The 26,373-nt window shown below is 38.7% G+C and overlaps 2 protein-coding genes across 7 annotated transcripts; one reads left to right on the plus strand and one right to left on the minus strand.

The window, feature by feature from the left end:
• Positions 1–1,542: 1,542 nt before the first annotated feature.
• fus (FUS RNA binding protein) lies at positions 1,543–21,106 on the minus strand. The gene is given in 16 exon segments (XM_078270566.1): positions 1,543–2,258; positions 2,821–2,956; positions 3,473–3,570; positions 3,931–4,004; positions 4,006–4,091; positions 4,652–4,753; positions 5,928–6,057; positions 6,944–7,053; positions 7,206–7,247; positions 11,834–11,868; positions 17,506–17,716; positions 18,174–18,397; positions 18,823–18,994; positions 19,093–19,262; positions 19,610–19,634; positions 20,963–21,106. Coding segments are annotated over 16 exon segments (1,668 nt in total). The 5' UTR covers positions 20,976–21,106; the 3' UTR covers positions 1,543–2,218.
• Positions 20,447–25,959, plus strand: LOC144530816 (uncharacterized). 6 transcript variants are annotated; one of them, XM_078270569.1, is made up of 6 exons: positions 20,447–20,557; positions 21,861–21,893; positions 22,377–22,545; positions 22,626–22,796; positions 23,501–23,693; positions 25,148–25,959. In XM_078270569.1, the coding sequence occupies exons 3-6, from the start codon at positions 22,396–22,398 to the stop codon at positions 25,354–25,356; spliced, it is 723 nt and encodes a 240-aa protein (XP_078126695.1). In that variant the 5' UTR covers positions 20,447–20,557; positions 21,861–21,893; positions 22,377–22,395; the 3' UTR covers positions 25,357–25,959. The 6 variants fall into 6 exon arrangements, with proteins under 6 accessions (XP_078126695.1, XP_078126694.1, XP_078126696.1 ...); XM_078270568.1 differs by having other exon boundaries at positions 22,388–22,545; positions 25,148–25,958; XM_078270570.1 differs by lacking the exon at positions 20,447–20,557 and adding an exon at positions 20,576–20,724.
• Positions 25,960–26,373: the final 414 nt, after the last annotated feature.

Below are 26,373 nucleotides of genomic sequence, written 5' to 3' on the forward strand. Positions count from 1 at the left end.
CGAAAATAATAAAAAATAGAATGTTAAGTTTGGGGATTTTAACTGCACATAGCTAGTTGTTGTGCCAGAATGAAACACCTTTTAAATTTGATCCCTTATCTAAAGTGGATTTTAGGACATGTTCATTGTCAGGGCAACAGCTGTAAATGATACTTACAACCAACTTGTTGATGATGATGATTGATTGATATGTTCATTAAAAATCTGTTTCTTCTTTGAACTTAAACAGTGTGCCAAGTTCTAAACAGGAGTGGCAATCAAACAAAAGGTTAATGCCTCAGCTCATAACAATGCTGGTGAGATAAAAGCCAGTCTACAAATGAGATCATTAAAGCTGATAATTACATGTTTGACATCTCAAAGAATCAAGATACGCAACATTTCTTTGAATTACGAGGACTTAAACTTGACCCATTACTGAGAAACAATATGCACAGTCGAGCTTTTAGTAACTGACTGTTGCCTCGTCTTTATGTCTGCAGGTTCTGGCATCTGAGCTCAAGTAGAAATTTCCCATTAAAAGCTGCACGCGTCAGTAAGAACCACAGATGCATTGTTTGATTTTAAGAAACTCCTTCATTTGAAAACCAGCACATGCACAATACAAAAACTCATAAATAATAAATACAGTAGTTGAGTTCTGTCTCAACAAAAACATGTTAAATACATCTGCAGAGCCTCACTAACAAAAGAGGATTTTAATTCATCATAATCTTAAGATCTTTTCTCATGACATACCAATACTATGGCATCTTGGCATAGTATTGGTATTCAATGTGATGGTTGCAATGAGTTTAATTAGTTTTTGACAAGTGACTGAAGTCACACAATCACTGACTGTAAAAAGCAAACAGATTTTCTAGTTTGGTTATCTTGACTGTAAACCGTTGCAGCACCAGCTTAACTTGTTTCCACAGCTGACATCTAAGCATGCAGCAACAGTGACAGCAACACATTTACAACACAAGCTATCAGACATGTTTTAAGTGAAAACACAAAAAACATGTAAAAAATCATCCATTACTTGTAATCTGTTCTATATGTTAACAGTAGTACAAGCTCTCATGTTAAAAGCAACATTCACTTTTGTTTCCATTTCCAAACTAGAACAATACAATTTTATGTATATTTAATAATACATTAGTAAATGTTTATATTCACAAAATTTACTATAGTTATAGGATACAAGTGCCAGATTTGTTTAATTCCTGCAAGTACAGCAGGTCATGAGAAATTAATAATAATGTTGACATTTATTATTTTACAATGTTAGGAATTCCTTTTAAAACGTTAATGAATCTACACCAAAGAGAAGAATTTTCAGGACATTTCTTTTAAATCTGAGACTGAAATGAGACCTGAAACATAATCTCCCTGCAGATGTAGTAAGTGGTTTAGAGAACGTGGTTAAACTGGACTTGTCTGAAACGTTTCTGAAAGCTTGTGTTAAAGCTGGGGTAGGCAGTTTTCTGAAAAAGGCACACACACAAAAATCTGCAGAATGTGAATATCCAGCCCTCCTTCTGCAGCTCCCCCCCCCCCTTTGTCCTCACATTGCAGGGATAAAGCCTGCCCCCCCCCTCGCTATCTCCACTATTGGAGACGCTGTCACAGCGCTGTGGAGATAGCAAGACTAACCTGATGAATGTTGTTATCTAGCAACAATTCTATGAGAATTACTGTACTGTTTTCTTTGTAAAGCCCTTTGATATGACATACTGTGATTCTAGGTTATACAGTAGCTAGCTTCAAAAACATTAGCTTAAATTAGCTGCAGCTGTGGGCCTTTGGCTACGGTTAGCAGAATGCTAACCTATTAGCGACTCTCTTTTAGACTTCTTTTTTTCCATGGGCAAAATTTTCTAAAGCCTGAAAACAAAGTATAGAAGTCCAGTTTTTCTCAGAACATTTGAATTACAAAATTATGAAAGGTTATTATAGAGGTTTGCCCAAAAACGGCCTACCCCAGCTTTAAGTTGTCGAGTTGTGTGCAATGAGACCTCACTGAGCAGAAGAAGGAACTGTGGATGGATGTCAACGAGTCACATGAACAAGAGCAAACACAAAAACAGGGATAGTCACATTTCTCTACACATCGAATGTAAAGGAACAAAGTTAACGGAGTAATATAAAAGGTGGAAGGTGTATGGACAGGGGACACACACTGGTCTTTCTACTGGAGGTGGGACAGGGGAGACTTTGTCCTGTGGAGGATGATTTAGTAGGGACGGCCCCGCCGTTCCTGTCTGTGGTCACCCCTGCAAATAACAACACACAGATTACATCATCAGCCTCCAACCAATGAACAACAACTACAGGGTGAACAGGTGTGTGTGTGTGTGTGTGTGTGTGTGTGTGTGTGTGTGTGTTATACAAATATATGTGGAACTTTCAGGTATTGACCACAAATTGCTTTTCAAATTGCTATTTTGTCAACAGAGCGAAGTTTTACCAAAGTTGAATTCGACAAAAAAAACTGTGTTGTAACAATCGATAACATGGGAATCTAAACCTCCTTCCTGATGGCATGATGAGGCACTCATGTGTGTTACCAGGGAATTTGGCACTAAAAAGACAGTAACTTTGGTAGACACCCACTTCTTTTGTCTGTTTTAGACCAATGTGGACCGGATGAATAATTACACCAACCAAAAACGGTTTAATTCTGCAAATGGACAAGGGAGTATAAAAAACACCCATCCTTTATTATATTGAGTGTGTTGCCCAGGTATAGCTAATATGTGGGAAACACTGTATTATGTACCTTTGATGTTGAAACAATTTTAATAAAAGAGTGCCGTTTGTTTAAGTGTATCTGACCTTGCGTCCATCTTTCCAGGGCCGTATCCTCCGCGGTCACCCCCTCGGCTCCCTCTGAAGCCCCCGCGGTCGCCGCCTCGGCCCCTGAAGCCGCCCCGCTCAAACCCCCCTCTGCGCTCTCCTCCTCCATAACCTCCTGACACCAGAACAAGCAATTCGTTAACAATGTATTACATGACAGAAAATTTCACTTTTACTATGTTTACACTGCAGACAAAAGTGTCAGCAGTCTGACCCTGCAGGGTTAACTGTGAGTGAGTGAGTCAAAAAGAAACAACAACAAAGTAACATGACTCCTGTTCAAAGGATATGGATATACTTTATTTTCAGACCCAGGGGGGGTCCATATCACAATAAACAACACACAATGCACTTTGTAATTAATCAACTATTAATCCAATCATTTATATCATAAAAAGTGTGGTAAACTGTTTTTATAGGGACTATATCTCCGGTAGAAAGTAGCTCCAATAAAAACTGGACGACCTGCACGACCAGAGTCAAAAGTGAGTAAATAAGAAAGAAAAAAATATATATCTTTGTAATTTGGATGAAATAACACTTTAACGGAAAACCTTCTGTTCAAGTTAATAGCATAAAAACTATACACCTCCAATAACAGACTACAATGTAAAAACTGCAGAAGTCTAACCTCTTTCCATTGGGGACATCCCACCAGCATCCTCAGGTTTCGGGGCCTTGCACTGGTTACACTCATTACGCCACGAAAAGTTCAGGTTGCCACAGTTGCTGAAGAGAAACGTGCAGAAAGGACAGAAATCAATACATAACCACAAGATAAAAATGATCTTTACACTTCTGTCATGTATTCTTAATGGTCTTTGCACAATCATCTACGAAATTATATTTTTGTTTGAGATTTATATGTATATATGTTCCAATATACCAAAGCAATAAAACAAATCTTACAGTATTTGTATGAAGCTGTATTATGAACTATGAACACAGTACAGTGTATGCAAAACATTTAATAAAAGCGGAGATTTCACTGAGATCCTTGAACAAAAAGTCAATACTTTTTAAAACTTATTTTGTAGTATAAAATGTTTCTATCCAGATCCCTCATGAAGAAATAAATCCTGAACTTACGGGTTCGAACACTTCCAGTCTCCGGCTCTCTGTTGTCCTCCTCCTCCACCGCCCCCATTGCCCCCGTTGCCCCCCATTGCCTCCGTTGCCTCCGTTGCCCCCGTTGCCTCCTGGGAAACCTCCACCTCGACCCCCCCCGAATCCACCACGACCCATTGGCCCTACACAGAGCACAGAACCAAACCAGGAGATCTTCTGTCAGTGTAACAGTGAAGCCTTCCCAGCCATGATCAGGTGTTCATTCCCTCGCAGGTGTAAAAATAAATGTAGAAATAGCAATTGGAAAAAGTTTTATCAAAGATTGAGACTTAAAAGTTCTGCTAGAAAATGGACCTTGTGGTGAGATTGTTTTGTCAGAGTCTGTTTCCAAGGTCATGAATGAACTTTTAATCATTACTGTTAAGACAACATGAAGGAGAAGTCCTTAAAAGTTCTTAAAAAATGACGACTGGGCAAACTTCATCTGCTGAGGAACCATCTTCCTCATCTCCCTGCTGAGGAACCATCTTCCTCAGCAGATGAAGTATTCCCAGTCTTCATTTTTTGATATGATGGAAAGCTACTGAGCAGCTTCAAAAACGAACCTGGTGGTGAGATTGTTTCAACCTTAATTTGTCTAAAATGAAACAGGACTTCTAAAAAAAAAAAACATCATACTGCTATAACATATTACCAACTTAAAAAAAAAAATCAAATTTAGGATTAAAAAAAACAGACTCACCTCCTCGTCCTCCTCGTCCTCCCCTCATGCCACCTCGGCCTCCGAAGTCAGCTCTGCGGGTGGCAAAAGACACCTTGATAGGATTTCCATTGAAGTCCTTACCTGTCAAAGAAAAACAAAGACGTCATCCTTATGACATCTGAGCATAGACAGTATATAAGAATGGACCAACAGATCCCGTTGCTCTGAACGGAGACCAGTGAAGGCCATTAGAAGCACTTTTCCGGTGATGGCTGAGCGTTACTGCGCAGCCTCCAACTGAGAGAGACAACATAAATGTGCCGTGAGCAACCTGTCTGAAAGTTGTAAGTCTTCTGGTAGCTGTGCCAAGAGAAATCTCAATCATTCCCAATCTTGCAGAGACGGAGAGCGTAGGTATATGTAAGGAGATAACATGGACACAGGCTAATTATTGCTAACGAAAATGCTAGTTAACATTAGTAATTAAACGTAAACAGCTAATGTAAGTCGAAACTGCCTGCGAGCTTCTCCTGTACTGTACGGTAATTCCTCTACTATGCGACAGTAAGTCGCGTGGTTATGACACAAACGTTAGCCTATTTTTACAAAAACGTATACTACGGAGCCATAACGCGAGATACAAGGTAATGGAGCCTTTTATACATTGTCATGTTTCTTTAGAAATAAACAATGGACAAATAAAGTCTTTTAACGCTTCAAATGTAGTTATTCGTTGTCAAAGTGACGTCAAAATGAATGGCAGTCAGTGGGATGCTAACGTCGGGGATCGCTTTGTAGCATCAAAACAACAACACTGTCGGCGCGTCCACATGATACAAGCCTTCCGCGGCCGTTTCTGCGCGGGAAAGTCGCCGGACCCACAATCTTCTGAACATAGCCATGCTGAGAAATACAGAGAGAGTTGTATGGAGCTGATAGTCTTAACTGGCTTTGTAGCAACTCATTTGGCAATGGCTTGAATGTAACAGACGTTCATTAATATCAAAAAGTTACGCACTAAAGCTTTAAACACAATACAAGACAAACAGGAACATCATGACAGTTACAACAGATTCCAAATCAGTTTCTAAGGTGGAGGAAAAAAGTATTGAAACGGCCGAATAATAATAAATAAAGATTTCAACCCACTCTTGCTGCACAGTCCACTTGTTCCACACATTCATATTAAAACCAAAGTACTGCTGAATACACTTCCTCCATTACATTCCTAACTGCAACCTTATTGAAAATATAATGCTACCCTTTCTGACTTATTGAAGCGGTCAAGGACTAAACATTAAAAGCTATGAGTCACCATCAAACCAGTCGATGGCAGCCTTAGCTGAGGGGGGGTCATCAAAGGACACAGTGGCCTCCCCCTTCAGCTTCCCTGTCTCTCGGTCTGTGTACAGGTTGATCATGGGCAGGCCAGTCTTCTTGTTGATCTAAGAGCATAAACAAGACAGGGACAATGCAGTGGTTTAATTAGGTCATATGACCTAATATGTAGTGACACAAACAATAATAATCTAGTTGCAAAAAGGTGTCAAATTTGAGCTGATATTAACTGTCATGTATGTGATTGTATAAAATCTAAATTTCAAAAGTTACATGTTTTAAAGTTGAATTTGATCAGTTTCAAGCTTTCACACGACATTCACACACCAAGTTAAAAAGCAATCAAATACACATTGCACTAATTCATCAGGCTCCATTTCAGTTATGATTAAATCTGTGCTTGTTAGCGTTTCCCACTTTCCTGGAAGCAGTCTCATAGTCTCATTCAGGGGTCCTTAATGTTTTTTTTAGGCCAAGGACCCCTTAGCTGAAAGAGAGACAGAGCTGGGACCCCCCACTACATATATTGTATTAAACTAAGCTGCATATTAAACTGGGTGGATGGATGGACATTCATACCTTATTTATACATCATATTTTAATGCTAAACATACATGGGGAAGGCACCATGTTAATGTATATTTTCAGACATTTTAATTAAAAGAGGAAAAAATTCATAAAATTAGCAAACAATAATTTGGAGGCCCCCCTGGAGTAACTCTGAGGACCCCCTAAAGGTCGCAGACCCCCTATTGAAGATCTCTGGTCTAATTAATTGTGCTGCCACAATTTGAGCTTTTATTCTAAGAATTTTTTTATTTTTATTCTATTCTTCAAATTTGCCCAAAGCCAACATCAAATGTTGATAAAACGTTTCTAATTTTGAAATGACATAATTCCAATTGATCCCAGGAACAAGGCTCCAATATCATTTATGCCCTACCTCATTCTACTGTACAGTCGTTTACTATTATATACACTAACATACACTACCTTAATGATCCCAATCTGCTTAAAAAAGTCTGCCACTGATTCAACAGTGTAGTCATCTCCCAGGCCTTGCACGAAGATAGTGTTATTATCAGAGTTATCCTGGTCTTGCACTGTTGGAAGATAACAGCAAGAGATGTTCAGAAAATCAACAAGAGGCGAACAGGGAACCCGGATGTCACATGAGATGGTGAGAGATGTGATGAGATGCGATGATGGTTGTATAATGTCTGGTGTGGAGTGAAAAAAACCCAACAAAACTTACTGAAGCTGGGTCCTCCATGTCCATGTCCCGGCTCTCTTGGTCCTTGAGAGGGCAAAAAAAACTGAAATTAATTGTGGAAATGAATAAACGAGAAACTACATAAACAACTCACACAGTGTAACTTCTCTCCTTGTTCCCACCACAACAGTAAGTATTAAGCTTCTAGCCACTTGGTATGTAGAGCTATGCTCTAAGGAGCTTACCATGGACAGCCTGTACAGCATATTTGTCATAAACAAAACAAACTTTTTACCACCCTGTCTTTCAACAGTCATTATTTCATACCATCTTTCAAGATTACCACTTGCACGGAGAGGAAATAGCTGATGTTATCTTGAAGTCTCACAAACAAGTGCACAAAACAAGATTATGCACATTATAGAAATACTGCCTTCAAGTTGATTTTGTGCATCAGAATAACCACCATACCTGTCACAGAATATAATTTTAATTGGTTGGGTTGTTTGTTGAGTAAACACAGCCTTGTGTAAATCTCTTGAATTTGATATTTAAAACAAGTCAAACGTTTGTGTTGATGCATTTCTCGACAAACTATGAATACTTTCCTTTCACACAGACATTACCAACTTGTGGAACCAAGTCCAACACAATGCCCTTATTGAGTGTAGACCTTAAACTGACACGGTCATTTGTCATTCTCTCATTCATTCCTTTGTCTACCATATTTTTTACACAGCTTCACAGAGGATTCTTGGAAATTGTCCCCAACATACAGTACATCTTCAGAGTAAGAACACCATGTTCGTCATTCAGAGAAGGATTTCAAAGCGCTTTGTTATTTAGTACAACAGTTACACACACTTTACCCATTCAGAAAACCAACTTCCAATGTTGAAGTTTTTCAGAGGTTAACTGAAACACCTTAAGACGTTCTTTGGTGTGTAAAGTCCTGTCACCTTTTAGAAGATGGACTGAAGTCTGCGTCATTGGCAGCTTGATTTACCAGAGTATCTGAAACTAAGATGTTCCTTCTTTAAAACAAACTTTGCATTGTATTAAGAAGCCAAAGCCAAAGCCCTTCCATCAACACAACTTTTGAACCACTTCAAATCTGACAAGAAGTGACCGTGAAACCAGGCGAACACGAACAGAGGTTACCAAACTGATGACTGACGTTTTATAAGTTAATTGACCACACTTGGCACAACTGGTGGATGACTAGTTATTGTTTATGAAAAGAAAATCTCCCTTTCAAAAGCTTCCACACCTTCATCATGATAGCGCCATGTCACCATGACTAATGTGTTCAGGTATCAGTGTTAACAACGAAACTAAGATTTCAAGTCTCAATCTCACTTGAGACTGAGTGATTGGTAAATGCATTTCATGTAGAACCAACCATACATTAAGTATACAAACAATGAGATGCTTTCTAATTAATTTGTATTGATTATTTTTTTCAAATCAACAATCTACAATCTATAAGTCATGTGAACAAATTAGGACACCCATGCTAAAGTTGACTAAAAAGAGGAATAAAAAAAAAATCATCTTTTGCAAATTGTCCTTAATGCCTTAATTAAAAAAATGAGGAAAAATCCAATCTTTAAGGACACCATTTTCTTTGTGAATGAATAATGTATCGTAAATAAATAAATGTTCTTCCTTAAAATACAGTGGGCATAAGTAAGTACACCCCTATGTTAAATTCCCATAGAGGCAGGCAGATTTTTATTTTTAAAGGCCAGTTATTTCATGGATCCAGGATACTATGATCCTGATAAAGTTCCCTTGGCCTTTGGAATTAAAATAGCCCCACATCATCACATAGCCTTCACCATACCTAGAGATTAGCATGGGTTACTTTCCATAAAATCATCTCTCAATGCAAATCAAACCAGCTATTAGGCTAACTGAAATGCAACCATGCCAATTTCTAGGTATGGTGAAGGGGATGTGATGATGTGGGGCTATTTTAATTCCAAAGGCCAAGGGAACTTTATCAGGATCATAGTATCCTGGATCCATGAAATAACTGGCATTTAAAAATAAACATCTGCCTGCCTCTATGGGAATTTAACATAGGGGTGTACTTACTTATGCCCCCTGTATTTTAAGGAAGAACATTTATTTATTTATGATACATTATTCATTCACAAAGAAAATTGGTGTCCTTAAAGATTGGATTTTTCCTCATTTTTTTAATTAAGGCATTAAGATCAATTTGCTAAAGATGATTTTTTTTATTTCTCTTTTTAGTCAACTTTAGCATGGGTGTCCTAATTTGTTCACATGACTATGTGTTAATTACAATGGCACCTTTCACCCATAATTTGTGTGCTTTACACTGCAACTACAAAACTTGAGTTGTTGCTGTAAAAAGTGTTTTTACTCTTACAATATGTCTTTATTTCTGTGTTATTATGTTATAGCTTTTTATTGTTGTTTTGTGAGATTCATAGATCATCTTAAGTTGGGGGTCCTAGAGACCTACAGAGAGTGGTGGACTCTCGGATCTACACTCACCACTTTCGAGGACTTGTACACCAGAAGGTGCAGAACCACAGCTAGTAGGATTATGAACATTCTGCACCACCCAAGCAATAAACTATTTCAGCTCCTACACTCACATAAACTCCTCTGTAGCCAACACAGAGTCAGAGAAACCTTCTTTTCTCAGACCAGGACAATGAACTCTGACCTCTGGATATCCTCGGCCAGCACATTGACCTTTGTGAATCCTTTGAACATTTGCATATTTTCACTTGAGCGTGTACATTTCATGGCATACTTTGCGTCACAACTGTGACATACTGTGTCTATGTCTTTTATACATTGAGCGAACTGCTCAGCCCACTTAGACACGTGGCTAATATGCACATATTTTATACTAAATTAAATGTAGCATTTGAATTTAGTAGTTGAATTTTTTTTTTTTTTATTACTATTCACTACACAAATTGTTGGTGTATGTAACAAATCAAAAACCTCTTAATCAACTTCGCTGGTGCAATTTAAAATTCCAACGACACAGAATTTGTTTCCAACACTGGACCCTGCTGCACTTCAACTACATAATAATTATTATTACATAATCCATGTAGTATAGGATTATTTATACTAGGACTCTTCCACTTAATTCCAGATTAGAATAGCAAGTACCATCTGTGGGATCTAAGAGAGACACTTTTTGTTCTATTGTCCATTTTATCACAATCTCAGACACATGCTTCTCCTTCAAACGTCTGCAGAATGTCAGATTTGTTTTTCGAGGTCTGAGGAATGCAGACCTCAGTACCAGTTTACAGACCTACCTCAGTATTTTGTTAGATGCTTACCAACAGTGTGGGAGGGCATGTTAAATGTGCCTCTTTGATAGCTGTAATTTCCAAGCAGTAGGATTGTGTGTATTTGCTTTGACATTGTTAGTTGCACTTAGTTTGACATGAATATAGGTGTATTATATTTGTTCTTTTGCTCTTTTTTTTGTTATTGATCTTGTTTCTTATGTTTTTAGTGTATTGGAAGCCCATGCAGGCTGGGCTCCTTTTGGTGAAAGACACTGAAAAATAAATTACTACTACTACTACTACTACTACAGTACATTACTTAAATATTGGAATTAAAACCTACAAAATCCACTGCCTTTGGTAAACATTGTATTTTTGATGGTGAAACACATCGTGTTATCACCATTAACATAACTATTGTAGATGTCACTTGCACTAATGCACCTGCATCCACTCTGCTGTTTTATAATAATAAAAAATACATTAATACATCAATAAAAGCAACTTCAAGCTGGATAATGTAAATGCCAAGTATCTCTCTGTCAACACCACAGACCTGGAGAGTGAGCCTGAAGTTCACCTAAACAATAGAAGAAGTCCAAGCTTTAATACCACCTTTGTCTATTGTTTCAAATGAATTACCAAATTCCTGAGAAACCAAACTTTCCTTCCATTTACAGCACAACGTGTACCGTATCAAGTTACTGGTGCTTGACGACGTTCCACAGTTGTGCAATGAAACCAGTTTTTAATCATTAAACTCTCATCTCTTAAAAAAAAAAAAAAAAAAAAAAAAAAGTAAATCCAAAACTTCTTTTTGTTGATTTGACACACTACCCCATCAAACACTGCAGGTTTCCATCAGATCCAAACACCATCAATATTCCATCGCCAACATAGAGCAGAGGAGGAAGTACTTCATGTAAAGCTATAATGTGACATTTAACTCCCTCTGCTGGACACTTTCACTCACCGAGCATGAATACACTCACAGTACCTGAGATTATTATCCACACCTAAGCACACTGAGGGTTCTTACCTGCGAGGCTGTGCTATGGAAAATATTATGCATCACACTACCTTGCGTAGCATATTGCTTAGTTTAAATAACATAAAAGTCTTAATAACTTTGACAACCTCTGTCATATTTATGTTTTTTTAACATCAGTATGCTACGCATATTCTGTTCACGTGTTTATGTTTCTGTATTAATCAGATTAGTAGTACATATAAATTGTACATCTCTAAGTACTTAGATTACTTCAAAAACCACACCCCTGCTTCATGCTTTAAGTGTACTGATCTTCCCTCCTTTTACCTTTGACTCCTCAAACTCAACAAACCTTTTTGCTCAAGTGTTTTTTTGTTGTCACTTACCACCAAACTTATTGAATCCTCCACGATCGCCCATTCTGATGAGGAGGAAGAGAGAAACGACACGCATTGAAGGCTGGTGCTGACAGCGATTGCTCTCAACGGGTTGTGGGTAACCTTCACTCTCACAGTCTCTCACTTAAACCCACCCCTCTTCAGTTGGCACTTGTCCTACTGGACCCCCCAATAAACCTTGTCCGGGGTCTCCTGAATATACCTTGAGGACAAGAGGCCAGTTTAAAGACCTTGTCATTCTATGTTCACAAGCAGCTGAAATTTGCCAGTTTTACCCTGAAGTCCTATCAAGTCTTTAAGTGACTTGTATGAACCCATTTTATTTCATCATATAACTGGGCTTTGTAACAATTAACCAACCCAAACATTAACACGGTTGACCCCTGGATGGGTGTTGGGTGTTTTTTAGGTCTCTGGCAACCTTTACTCTTTACACAAATTGCAGCAAACCCCAAAACAGGTGTTCTTTGAGGCTTTTCCTATGATCTCCCAAATTATTAGTATTTTCAATCATTATTTCCTCTACCTACAAGAATACTATTAACTGTCTGCAGACTTCCCCCTTTTTGCAATTTCCCAAATAATGGCTTAAGAGCAGAAAGCCAGCCTGGAGAGAAGGTAAAAGCCTAGGAGAAGATTCAAAGATTGATTAAAGCAGAGTATGACACAGTGGGGGCTGGTAGGGAAGGTGGTGGTAACAGGTAAGAAAGGCAGGTAATGGTAATGGTAATGTAGTGTAGTGTAGTGTAGTGTGTGTGTGTGTGTGTGCAGCGTGTGTAAAGACCACAGTTTACGTGCCATTTTTGCAAGTTGTTGCAGACAAAAAGACACTCAGGAGGAGGAAGAACACCATATTGGCTTTGGACTTCACAGCGTCAAAGCTTACGGGCCAACTTTCAATACGTAGAGGAAAAATCTAAAATATCAAATTAATTTTTGTTTTGTTGTGGGCAAATTTGTTAGTTTTGTTTTGTTGTTAGTTTAGACTCAAACACCTAACAGTAGAGACGGCCCGATACCATTTTTTGCTTCCCGATAACGATTCTGACACCTGAACTTGCGTATCGGCCGATACCGAGTACTGATCCGATACCAGTGTGTCATATATTTTATTGTGTTTTAAGAACTGTATACTACTATCCCTGTATGGATGTGATATTATTTCTATCTTTGTTGTCGGTCTGGCTCAGGTTAAACTCTTTGTGAAAGATGAACGCCACAGAACTTTCTTGTATTATCCAGTTTGATGAAGTCAGTTATAACGGAAAAAGAACATAAATAAACTACTTTAACGTAGATTTTCTTTAGGGCTTTATTACGTGGTATCGGATCGGTGCATAAACTCCAGTACTTCCCGATACCAGCGCTTTAAGCAGTATCGGAGCCGATACCGATACTGGTGTTGGTATTGGAACATCTCTACCTAACAGTTTGTGCCTTTTATAAACATTACAGACATTTCATTATACTAAGATGTCACATCTAGTGTGGTAGGACACAAGCACCAGTCGCTTTTTTTTTTTTTTACTCACACTTACATGTTCCTCCATTCTCAAATCTTAAACCAAGATCACTCAAAAAACATTTAAACTCATCAATATGTAAAGATAAAAATATGTCATAATTTACCTATGCTTTTATTGAACAACACAGGAGGATATCAGCCGAAATCTACCTAATTTCGTGACATGGAATTCTATTCTATTAGTGCCCATTGCCATAGGCCTACTTAAAGGGATACTTCACCGATTTAGCATTAAGCTTTGTATCAGTAGAAACACGGTAGTATTTTTGAATGACCGTGCTTCCCTCCCTCATGTCCCCCTGAGAGGGGAATCTCTGTATTGTGGGTCTGGAAAAATGTATACCAATGACGCAAAAATCGTCATTTTACGTCATCGCTATAAATTTTTCCAGAGGCAAAGGACTACAGCCAGTACTTCCGCATAGCCCATAGGGGGTTGGACGTCGTTTTTTTACAGAAATTGTCGAGGTAAAAACGAGTGTCAGCCATCTTGAATCATCGCTTAGCTTCTCAGCAGAAACAGATTTATTCATCCCGAAGGAAATTTTAGAACAACAATTGCACACAAACTACCGCACACATGTACCCACGGGATACATTGCTAGCCGGTAAGGGGACATCCTCAGCGGTGTGTGGAAAGTGGGACGAGGGTAGGAGTTGGAGTTAGGTGGAAGCTAACGATAGCCAGCCACCTGTGCCAGGCTTCGCCTGCTATGGAGACCAGAACTTCAGCCTGCGGTGCCGCTAGCCGGAATACTTGACAGCCTTTGCCTGCTATGGAGACCAGCACATCAGCCTGCGGTGTTGCTTGATGCTGCTAGCCAGTAGGGGAACATCTTTAGCGGTGTGCAGAAAGCGGGACGAGGGTAGGAGTTGGAGCTAGGTGGAAGCTAACGACAGCCAGCCACCTGTGCCAGGCTTCGCCTGCTACGGAGCCTCAGTATTGGCTCTGTCACCGGGTAAGACTAGCTAGCTAGTGGAGGTGGGCTTTTTTAAACACGGACTGTTGCAGAAATGGGGTGCTCGTATCCAACTAACTGCTAACTGCTGGTAGAGTTTGTGACTGTTAGATGCCGACCATTCTACATTCCACGCAAATTTACGGCTCTGTTTACAGCCTACCAAGCGCTAATGCTAGTATGTGTTAGCTGAACTTTACGGAGCATATAGCTAATGTGTGTGCACTAAATGTATCCTGTTTCGTATGTCGTTTTTTAACCACTTGAGCCACGGTGAAATGTTGTTTCATGTATATGGTTGAAATGACAATAAAACACAGTTGAGTAGTTGATTGTCTCACTGTCTGTCTGTCTGTCTGTCTGTAAACGGTAGGCGTGGCTTGGGAGTGGACTCAGAGCAGCGAAGCAAGTGCATTCTGGGATTTGGCGTCTTTCATCCACATAGCCAAAAACACATTTCCTGGCTTTTCTCGGCCTATAAGGCACCAATTTTAAAAAACAAAGTAACATTTATACTACATAAGTGACCCAATTTAAAGATATATTCAGCTTTCCAGCGGTGAAATATCCCTTTAAAGGAATCTGTGATGACGCATTGGGGATTGAGTTCCAGATATTGTAATGGTGGGGAAGGAGATCGAAATATAGTTTGTGATAGGTAACACAACGTACAATGAAATGGCAAATTAATTTGTCAATGAGTAACAAGAAAGTACATGAAATATAGTGCAACCTCTATAACAAAAACATCAACTTACCATACCAGATTCTGCTTCATAGCTTCACTATTGTTGTAAAAAATAAAAAGTGATTTGATTCTGTTCTGTACTTTATAAAACGTATAAAAGCCATAACTTAAATTTTTAGAACATTTATATATCTTTCTTAAGTTTGCCCAGAAAATCCAGTTTAGAGAGCAGTGACAGACTACTTTGCTAATTGGAAAGTAGCATGTGTTGCATTTCTGGGCTACGTACAAACAGCCACCACAAATTCATTCTCAACCTGTTTTCAATGCTAGTTTTCCCCTTTCTTGTGTTTAACAGAACTTCCTCCAAGCAAAAAAATTGCAGATTTAAAAAGGTACATTGAGTTTCGTATTTCTGCTTATAACCTGGCTTTCATGTAATGCGGAGTTGAGTGTGATCATACCATAATTTCTGTAATAATGATGGAAAGTTTGGGACCAGAAATGTTGTCCTTTTAAAAACTCTGAACATGAAAAGAGTTTGGATCATCACACTGGTAGTGGAATAGTCTACACAGAGTCTGCTGTACACATTTTTTGTGTGTAAAAAAAAAAAAAAGGCAACAAGACCATGACATAAAGATTTTATCGGTTCAGGCACCGCCACTGTTTTAAAAGTATCAATTTAGCACCAGTATTGGGGGAAAAAAAACAAATGATACCCAACCCTAATCTCAATGGGTTCAGGGTGCATTCCAACCTGTACTTAGAGCTATCCACTTGTGATCGGATTACTCAGGACAGATTATAAAACCAGTTGAAGGCGAAGCCAGACAAACAAACCTAAATCTGTTAGCCACAGTCAGCCAGACCCAACGCAGCAATTTATCCTGGTTCACGTTGTAGCACTTTCATTAAAGGATCCATCATTAACGAATTATATGAGTCACTGGCATGTTCATTGCAGCTTCACACAAGTGCCTTCTTGTTTTTGGTGGTAATGATCATAACGTAGACTTTAAAAATATGTTTTCTGACCAGCATTCAGCCACAAGGACCTTAAATCCAAACCCCTGTTTGATATGATGTCAACTCTGAATTTCACCCAGTTTACAAGCTCAACTCGTCATTTTAAACGCTACCTGTTTGTGGGCAACCATGTTTTGAACATGTACATACAATTTTCTTTTGTGAGCTCTGGACATTTTATGTTTTCTGATCAAACACATCAGAGGTGTTTTACAAAAATCTGTGGTTTAAATGAATCGTTAATTTTATTAAATTTATAGCAAACCAAAAAAAAAAAAAAAATCCCAACATGAGTTACTGAAGGTTCTGCTTTACACAGACGAAGATTTTTCCCGAATTAAATGTATAACAGGGGAGCACAGTTCATTGCATGAACGGCAATTATTTTCTTTTCGTTACACTGTATATATTTTATTGTAAAAATGTTTGTATTAATATTCAGATATTGATTTCTATCATAACCACAGCATTGCAGCAATGATTGGTTTGTGTTGGGTGGTCGGATCGATACTATACCACCAAAACTAAGCCCTGTTCTGAGTTTTTAGAAGCAATATTAGTGATAAAAAAAAAAATGGATCTGTCTAACATTAGATCATGCTCTGGGAAGATAAACACTCTTCTTAGTACATGCACTCTCCGTGTGCATGCGTGCAGCGAACACCGTGCTAGTTCAGAGAATTCACACAATTAAAATATTTGTCATTTAAATGCTCTTGTGTTTTAACATGCATGTGATTAAGTAATTAACAGAGTAAAAAGAAATGCCAATCTGAGTAAATCACTCCAGTGGGAATAAAAATGTATTCAGAAGCAGCCTACTGATGATGCATTCACCTTACAAAAGCATGACACATTGCTTCTCCCTCTGTCAGAGTACAGTAGCAGCTTTTTTAAGAAGTATCAGGATCGATATTAGTAATTCTTGCCCTGGTATCATTTGGTAATGGATCAGAACCGATTTTATTATATTATTTTAGTTATTTCCCAGAGTTGCAGCACAGGACTTTGACTGTATCTGTCCTCAGTTTAACTCAGGGAGGTGCTATGAAACACAGATGAACTTTTAATCAGGTATGTTTTCACCTAAGAGAGGTGCATGCATGGCATACAGATCTGAGAACAAACCAAGATCCTTGCAGTTGTCACTGCAGACTGAAAACGTAGCAAATGCTTTGTGGCAATTTAAGAATCCCTAAGACTCAATTTCCTCAAAAGTAAGTGGCAGGGAAAATTTGACACAGCACCTCTCAATTGCTTTAGCATGTAGCTACAACAGCACTGGAACAGCACTCTCTCTTCTATTTTATACTCCTCGACATAGTTCCACATGTAACCCCAGGAGAGGAAACATTTACACGCATCACTGTAGATTCAGTGTGCTTTCATGAGTCCAGGAGATCTACTACACTAGACAGGACTGACAATATGGGCACTGGATGATTTTTTAAACACTCACCCCATGCCTCCTCTTCCTCTTGGACCACCTCGGCCACCTCGGTCAAAACCGCGATCATATCCGCCGCCACCGCGACCTCCAAATCCACCCCCGCGTCCCCTGCCACCGCGGCCATCCTGACCTCCGTAACCTCCATCGGGACCAGCGTACCCTCCACCTCCTCCTCCTCCTCCTCCTCCTCCGCTCATCGGTGGGCTTTCGTCTCCATATCCTGAGAGAGTTGAGACAATCAGACCTCAACAGATTTACCCGTTTGAGTGCACTTCACACACTCTAAATGTCAACATTATATTATAAAAACAAAATGTTTGATTTAATTGTATCCAATTCACTCTAGAAAACTTTGTGGCTATGGGACACTGTGGACACAGTGCATGTGGAGGTGAATGGAATTTGTGCTCAAATTACTGAAAAAATGACATCTGAAAAACCCAACAGCAATGTGTTTTTCCAAAAACAATAACCCACAGATCTCACTGCAACTACTTTTCTACTACAAAAAAACTGTCCCTATAAAAGCTGTTAGAGAGGTCCGTGAACGATCCGGAGCAGGAAAATGTGTATGTCATGTCCAACTTTGTCCCATGTTGAGCTCATGTTAACTTAATTTCACTTGGGAAACATTTAAAAAAAAAAAAAAAAAAAGTTACTATAAACATGTCCCTTACCTCCACCTTGACCATACTGGCTCTGCTGACTGTAGCTCTGCGGAGGGGGCGAGTTGTAGCTCGGAGGCTGGTTGTAGTGACCTCCTCCGTGTTGGGATGATTGTTGGTGGCTCCCGCTGCCCCCATAGCCACCAGTCTGACCTCCACCGCTGCCGTAACCACCTCCACTCTGTCCACCGCTCGGTGGCTGGTTGTAGCCAGAGGCCTGCGGGTTACCTTCATAGCTGTTGAAGGTTGGGAGAAGAGAGGCATTAAAAAGCAAAAAAACACCACCACCACCACCAAGGCTACACAGCTGTGGCACCAAAGCTTGCTGCAGTAGAAACTTAAACTGGTGGTTACCAAACTTTTCTTAAACCACAAGACACCTGCATAGTGATTGTTTAAGCTCTATTTACAATGATACATCTTCAGTTTAAATCAGTTTCACAGAGATATCAGGACCTGGAAACTTAAATGTCAGAAAGGATGTTTTGACTGTGAGCTGTCTTAGCTGCAGCATAACTGAATATTTAACAGAGTTTTAATATGGTGATTTATATGCTTAACCCAGGATGAAGAGGATGCTTAAAAAGCAGCAACTTCCTGCACAAATGGGGCTAAAGTCTATAAAAATAGAGTAGAGACGCAAAAGCTGATGGTGTCTTACCCTGCGGAGGATGAAGAAGGAGGCTGCTGCTGGCTGTACCCAGAGAAGGATGACTGCTGGTTGTAGCTCATGTTGGAGGGTGGGTTGCTGTTATAGCCTCCAGGGCTATAGGACTGATTATAACCACCACCACCACCACCACCACCCTGGTTAGAGGGTGGAGAACTGTATCCTACAGGGAGAACAGAGGAGACAGGACATAGAGTTAAAGTTAACTACACCACAATGTATGACTGCTACAATGTGTTGTTTTGGAGAGTATTCCTCTACCTGACTGGGATTGACCATAGCTGCCAAATCCTCCCTGGCTGTAGGAGCCGGGGCTGCTGTCAGAGCTCTGGTTGTAGCCACCGTAGCCCTGCTGGCTGTAGCTCTGTCCAGAAGACTGACCATAGCCCTGGTTAGCACCACCACCTCCACCTCCGCCATAGGACCCATAGCTGCAAGAGGTTAAAAAAAAACACATTAAACATTAACACAGCGCTTAAAAACTGTAATTCAATGATAGTAAGCATTTTTCCATAATTTTCCGAGTATATACAGATGAGATTTCCTAAATTATTTTGATAATTTCAGGGTTTCCTCATACTTTTCTTGGTTTAAACCAAATTTACAACCTGATTCTCATGTCCCCAAAAATGATATGTGTTTCTAGTATAGCTGTTTGTATGAGAATTAATGGAGCTCTTGATAGATTATATAGAGTATGATAAATTTAAAAACTAAATAAATCTGGTCTCGACCCCAAGGTTGAGAAACTATAGTTCATGATTGAGACATTACTTACCCCTGGCCAGATGTTTGGGAATAATCTATGGAATAAAGAAAATCGAGTGTTATCAAAACATTTTAACAGTATAGATCTGACAGTACTGATCCAAATGCTACGAAGCATCTTTCACATTGTAATCCCCCCTCAATAACAGTACATTTTAAAGATAGTACAAATAAATCAGTGTGATGCTGGTTTCTGTTTGGAAAATATGGGCTGCAGTCTAACCCAACAGAAATAATATAACACGTTTTAATGCCCGTTAATAATAATAATAATATTATTATCTTCCAACACATAAATACAGTGGGATGAGAAATGAACCAGCAGTGTAATAAAGTAGCTGAAGCTGTTAGAATATTTGATTTGTTAGACAAGCGGCTTTTAAAACATGCCGTTTGTGGTGTTTTTTGTTGGGTTTTTTTAATACAAAAAAGACATGTATTAAGTGTAAACAAACATCTAACAAGTGTTGGAAAGTACCTTTACTCAAGGTAGGCTACTACTTGTAATTTACTTGAGTATTTTCATTTTCTGCTACTTTATACATTTACTCCACTTAACATTGTACTTTTTACTCCACTACATTTGTCTGACAGTTTAGTTACGTTACAAACATGATGATTTTATAGAATATGATGCATTGCTCTACAGCAGCAAATGCAACACACACATTAATGCAACAGTAATATTATTCCAGAAACATCACATATAAACAGTAAAACACTGACAGGGAACATTTTACTGCACAATGATAATACTTTCATACATTTACTTAAGTAACGTTAAGGATTTTTACTTGTAGTGGAGTATTTTCACAGTGTGGTATTAGTACTTTTATTGTAGTAAAGGATCTGAGCATCATGCTAATAACATTAGCCTAGTAGCGTCTAAACTGCCATAATAAGGAAGAAGAAGAAAAAGAAAAAGAAGATGATGATCTTGGCCGCCCTCTGAAACTGGGTCAGTGCATGGCCAGTGGCACAGGTCTTTTAACCATGGGCACAATAGAAATAGCTAGCTAAAAGCTAGCTAAATGGTAGCTTTACGGTTACAACCAACACATAGCTAGCTAGCTAGCTAGTTATGTCAGTGCTAGTTAGCCTTCTTCCGATCGGAGAAGCGATGTGGTGAGGTCCTTTGATATTCTAACCGAGTGATCTGAAAATAAAAACGTCTTTAAGCAGTGACGTTAATTTAAACAGATATAATTAGCAGCTAGCTCACGTTATAACCAACATTTACCACTAATCGGTGTCTTGTCACTAGCTAACGTTAACGTTATAAACGTTAGCTTGTTAACCTTCACTGTTAAAACATCGATAACGTTAACGTTATTTAAGCACAGAAGGGGAAAGGTTTTCTTACCGTTAGACGCCATTTCGACGAACGAGAAACAGCCTAACCTTCAATACAGCCAAAGAAACAGTGTGTTGTTAACCGAACCTAGGAGGAGGAGGAGGGTGACCGAGAGATATTGATGCACGAACGCCGGTGGTTTCCCTTTCACTGTCCAAGCCTGCAGTTCCTCTTGCGGCTGCAGGGGGTCAAGCAGCAGCATCAAGCAAACAAATAATATATAATATTATTTAATATGTATAATTTATAATATAAAAAATAATATAACTAGGCAAGGCAAATGTATTTATATGGCACAATTCTATCTATCTATCTATCTATCTATCTATCTATATATTAATATATATATATATATATATATATATATAGTAATAGTAATTGAAAATAAACTAAGAAAGGTATAGAAAAAGTAGCCTATATGTACCAAAAGTACTCTTTATGCAGAATCACCACTGTCAGTGTTACACACTTATATTATTGAATTATTATTATTTTATTGTTATTGATGCATTAACATTGAAACATTTATCTTGTTTGCTGTGGAACTTATTATACATGCTTTATAATATACTATTGGTTACTTTATTCAATGACAATGCATCATATTTTATAATCTGTCATTTTTATGTTCAATCTTAATCTGAGTAACTAACTAGATTATTATTAGTTATTATATCTGGTAATTTTCCTCTGTAATATGGTGGAGAAGTATTAAGTAACGGAAAATAAATATACTCAAGGACAGTACGTGTACCTCAAAATTGTAACAAAGTACATTAGTAAATGTACTGATTATATGACTGATTAACAAACACTTCAGAAGTAAACTTGGACTCATTTATAATGTGTATGTTTGAATGGTGTAAATTCACACTGTAGCTTTCTTGTTTTCTTGTCACCATGACAGCAAAGTTTCCACAGACGCAGCCTGACTTATCTGGTAAGTAACAACACAGCAGACGATGAAGGTATCATCACTGATTCACCTAATTTCTTTATTGTGCTCTTTATTTTTTTGCTCTGTTAGATATTTCAAAAGGGATTTCATTTTGACTTTCAAATGTTGCATTCGAAGACAGCCACTAATCTTTGTGATTTGATTTCTATTGATTCATATCTGTAAAGCTTTGATTATAGATGTATTATATGTCAGCATTTCGCTCAGTGCAACATATTCAATTAAAGACACCTATAATGTGCTTAACTTAAGATTGATCACAGAAACAGGTGTATGTCAGTGAATGAACTGAATCTTTTTAAGATATATAAAATATAATGTATGTATATGTATCTCTCTATCTCTCGCTCTGTCTCTGAGATTCAAGTAGGAACTGTGCACCCATTTCCTTTTCTACTGTATTAGAGACCATAGTAGAATATTTTTAGAGTCTATGATTCAGACAAGCAAATAAACCCTCAGAAGCTTTGGCCAAGGTGTCAGCATGAACAGTCTGATGAACGGTGACCAGAGGTTGGCCCATCATGGTTGGCAGTGTCGAAGGAAAGCAAAGAACTCCAGAGCAAGGCATCTGCATCAGAGCACCCTAAACTTGGGTGATACAGCACCCTCCTACACCACCACCCACAACCAGGTGCAGCCCACTGTTAATAACTGACAGTTGAATACATTTTCAGTAGTCTTTTCATCATTTTGTGTCTTCATGTTTGTCAGAGTTATTCTGGAAGGTCGGCTGACGGACGTCCTCTGATCTTCCACCTGAGAGATCCCAGCTTCCCCTCACAGCATCGGACCCAGCTGGATCTTAGTAACATCTCCACACCGCTGCAGTGTCCGCTGCAGTCACACACTAAAGACGTGCACAGGCCCAAACACATCACGCCGGTAAGGTTACAGTGAAATGCAAAACTGCAAACATCACATCAGGAATACATCACAATCACTCCAGGCTCCTTTGATGTATCTTTATGGTTTCTGAAAGCTTTGGGGTTGTTGTTTGAAGGTGGTATTTAGGTTCTTTCTATAAGTAAATATTTTATTCTGATTCTATTAGAGATTTTATAATCTGATTATTTCAGATTTTGTGGCATATTATATAATTTATTTGTCTTTTGTTGTTTGTCTGTAAGGCATTGTTGTTGTTGGTGGTACCTAGTTTAGCCAGGACACTCTTGAAATTATATTTATATTTTAATATGATTAAATAAATGTTAAATATTGGCTCTAGTGCTCCATGCTGCAAACAAGATATGCATCAATGTGCCCGGATGAAGAAAACTGCTAGCTAGTAAACATGGATATGAACAATAAAGTTACACCCAAAACGAAGTATAGTAATGGCAAATAAGACCAGCATTGTCAGCCCTGTATCAGTCTTTCTATTTGTTAGATCTAGTGGTCAGAGAAGTGGCTTTCTCTTATTTAATTGTTTATGTATAAAGACCATTGGGTTGTGGTGTTTCTATGGACCTTTACATATATTGGCTTAATTCATCACAGTCAGTTCATTCAGTAAATAAAACCCATTTTTTTAAGAGACACAACACCTTTGGTCCCTCACACCCTTCTGTGCCTCCGTCTTGCTCCAGAGAACCGACCCAAAGGTGGAAAACTGGGCTCGGTATCGCAGTGGCCAGGCCGTCAGAGAGATAACCAACCCACAGGCTCCATCTCATTTCTGGACCACCTACAAAGCAGGGTACACACCCCCAGTAACTGACAGCTCGCCACAACTGGCTGGTGGCAGACCAACACAGTGGCACCAACACAACATACTGACAGGTAGGGTGAACTCTGCTGCATAAATGTACATGAAAATATAATCACTTTCTTTCAAAAGTCATTGTAATCCATTTCAGCCAGCTACATTAGAATACAAATTAAATTGCTCTTGACTCCTAGTCTGTGTCAGCATCGGCATCACTTGTGTAATGAGAGGTTTAGACAGATGATGATTTGGGTTGGGACTACTTTTCTGGTTACATGACACCCAGGGTGATCAGTACACGGTTAAAATGGAGCCAAATGCTGGTAAAATATGCAAGTGGCTGGTTGATTTGCTTTACTCACCAGCCAAAAAAACAACGGCTGGTAAAATTTGAACAGTCATTTGGCTGGCATACGAAAAAGTAAATTTTGGTTCATTGGGTTAAATTTAACCTAAATGATTCAAACACGAGACTGCATGTACAATTTCCAGTTCATTGCATGTCTGAAAGGGGAGAACAATAAACAAGATGATTCACTACAACTCACACGCTATTTAGTTGGAATAAGACAGATATTTATACTGAATATTATTATAATTATTCTTTGGATGAATCACTAGTAATATTAAAACATTATGAAGCCTGCAATGTAATGCAACAAACAGCCCTGCAATAAATAAAAAATACCACTTTGTGAATGTTTTGTCCACTTTTATTTACATACTTGGTGGTGATCAGAATATTAAAAACATTGAGGTGTCTTTTGATTCACTTTTTAATTTTGAAAGTAGTATATGATAAAAGCTTGACAGCTCATCTGAGTGTATTCACTGTCCTCCAGTGGTCACAGTGTGAAACCGCCAATTTCTGGCCAACACACAGAATATTAGGATAAACGTTCTTATCAATATGTAATGTTCCTAATCAATGAGCAAAACTTCATTTTCGGCATGTTATATGAGTTTGTGATGAGGTAGTCTATATCCTTCGCGTTCCTCCTGCTGGATTGCTCCGGTGCAGCAGGAAATTCCGCCCGATGCATGTATTTTCCGTTTCCTTCCGCTTTGTTTGTGTTGGAATTTTAAATTCGGTGGATTTATGAGGACTATTGTTAACTGCTCCTCAGATCTCTGCAGGGTAAATCCAGACAGCTAGCTAGACTATCTGTCCAATCTGAGTTTTCTCTCGCACGACTATTTTACAGCGACTCTGTGCAGAGTTTTGCACCGCCCATGACGATTCTGATTGGTTTAAAGAAATGTCAATAAACCAGAGTACGTTTTCCTCCCATCCCCTAATGCAGATTGTTTATGTCTTTTCCTTAAAATATCACATTTAAATAAAATAGTGTGATAGAGGATTACATATCACCTACTCCTGGTGTTACATAGTGTATCCATCTTGTGAGGTGGACTGGAATAATTAATGTTAGTGTGCAAATCAATTATATGTATCTACCTCTGTTATTCTACAAGACAGTGGACAGAGTATTGTTTGGACCTAATGCTTCTGTTTGATCGTATTAAGGTTGTATTTGGAAACCCATTAGGACTGAACAAACCTGTCTTCAGGTGAACAGAGGCAGACGAACGGTCCAGGTGAGCCTAGGAGACGGTCCAGAGACAAGCTGCTGTGGGCGGCGAGGCGCTGGGAGACAGACTGCTCTGCACTCAGACTGTACTGACACACATTACACCAATTATACACTGCACAACACTCCGACATTTAATATATGATCCTGGCATTTCCGTGACTCCTCGTATGGTTTGATTATGTTTTACTTAAGGATGAACATTGTAATGGAGGTAAAAGTGGCTCATTAGTCATTGATTGTCAGACTTCCATAAAAGAGCCGATTTCTCCTCTGTAATACAACTCAATGGATGTCCATGACAACCTGATCATTTGAAATACATTTTGACTGCAGTGTGTTTAGTTTGGCATGTCACCAGACATCTTCCTCTAAGAACTTGTGAATACTGGGAACAGTCCTAGGAGGGAAACAACAGAGTTTCAGTCAGATAACATATGCAGAAATTAAAGACATTTTAAGTATCTTCTGTTTTGAATATTGTTGTACTGTAACACATTGAGAAACACAGTCAACACGTCTGTACAGTCTGCTGTCTCTTTATGGAGTAGGGTGACAGGTTATACCTGGGCTAGTAATTTTTTAAGAATATATTGTTTAATTTTTAATAATGTCATTTGTCTTGTAGCATCTTGGGACTATGTTAGAAGTATTCTCACTCAACATGTTATCCCTTGGATTTGTGTTTTGTAGATCATAAATAAAAATAATCAAAATGGGAAAAGTCCCCAGCCACATCTTAGGGATATTTTATGATCTAAAAAGCCAAAAGGTCCTCATTTTGGGCCCAGATTGCCACTTCTCACACATTTGTCAGTCGGTTCTTACTCATTTTGGACAAATCAAATTAATGCTTTTGCATTATGCAAAAAAAAACCAACTAGCTCCTTAGGAAAACATTGGTCACTTCAGTTGCTAAATGCTTATGTTAATTATAGCAGTTCACCTTCTAGTCTTTAACAGTGTGTCTGCTGCTGAGCAGGTAGTATACAGGGAGTTATTTTGTCAAAAATAAAACGCATCCTGTTGTGGCCAAAACAAGAGCTGAAAGACACTGAAGTCCTGAAGAGACTGCAGGGTCTGAGAAAATTAAGTTTGAGCAACACTTTGATTTTTCCATCACTATAACTGAGGGTCAGGCCAGGCCAAATTTCCATACACA

The sequence above is a fragment of the Sander vitreus genome, chromosome 15 (genome assembly GCF_031162955.1).
Source record: "Sander vitreus isolate 19-12246 chromosome 15, sanVit1, whole genome shotgun sequence".
Lineage (NCBI taxonomy): Eukaryota > Metazoa > Chordata > Actinopteri > Perciformes > Percidae > Sander > Sander vitreus.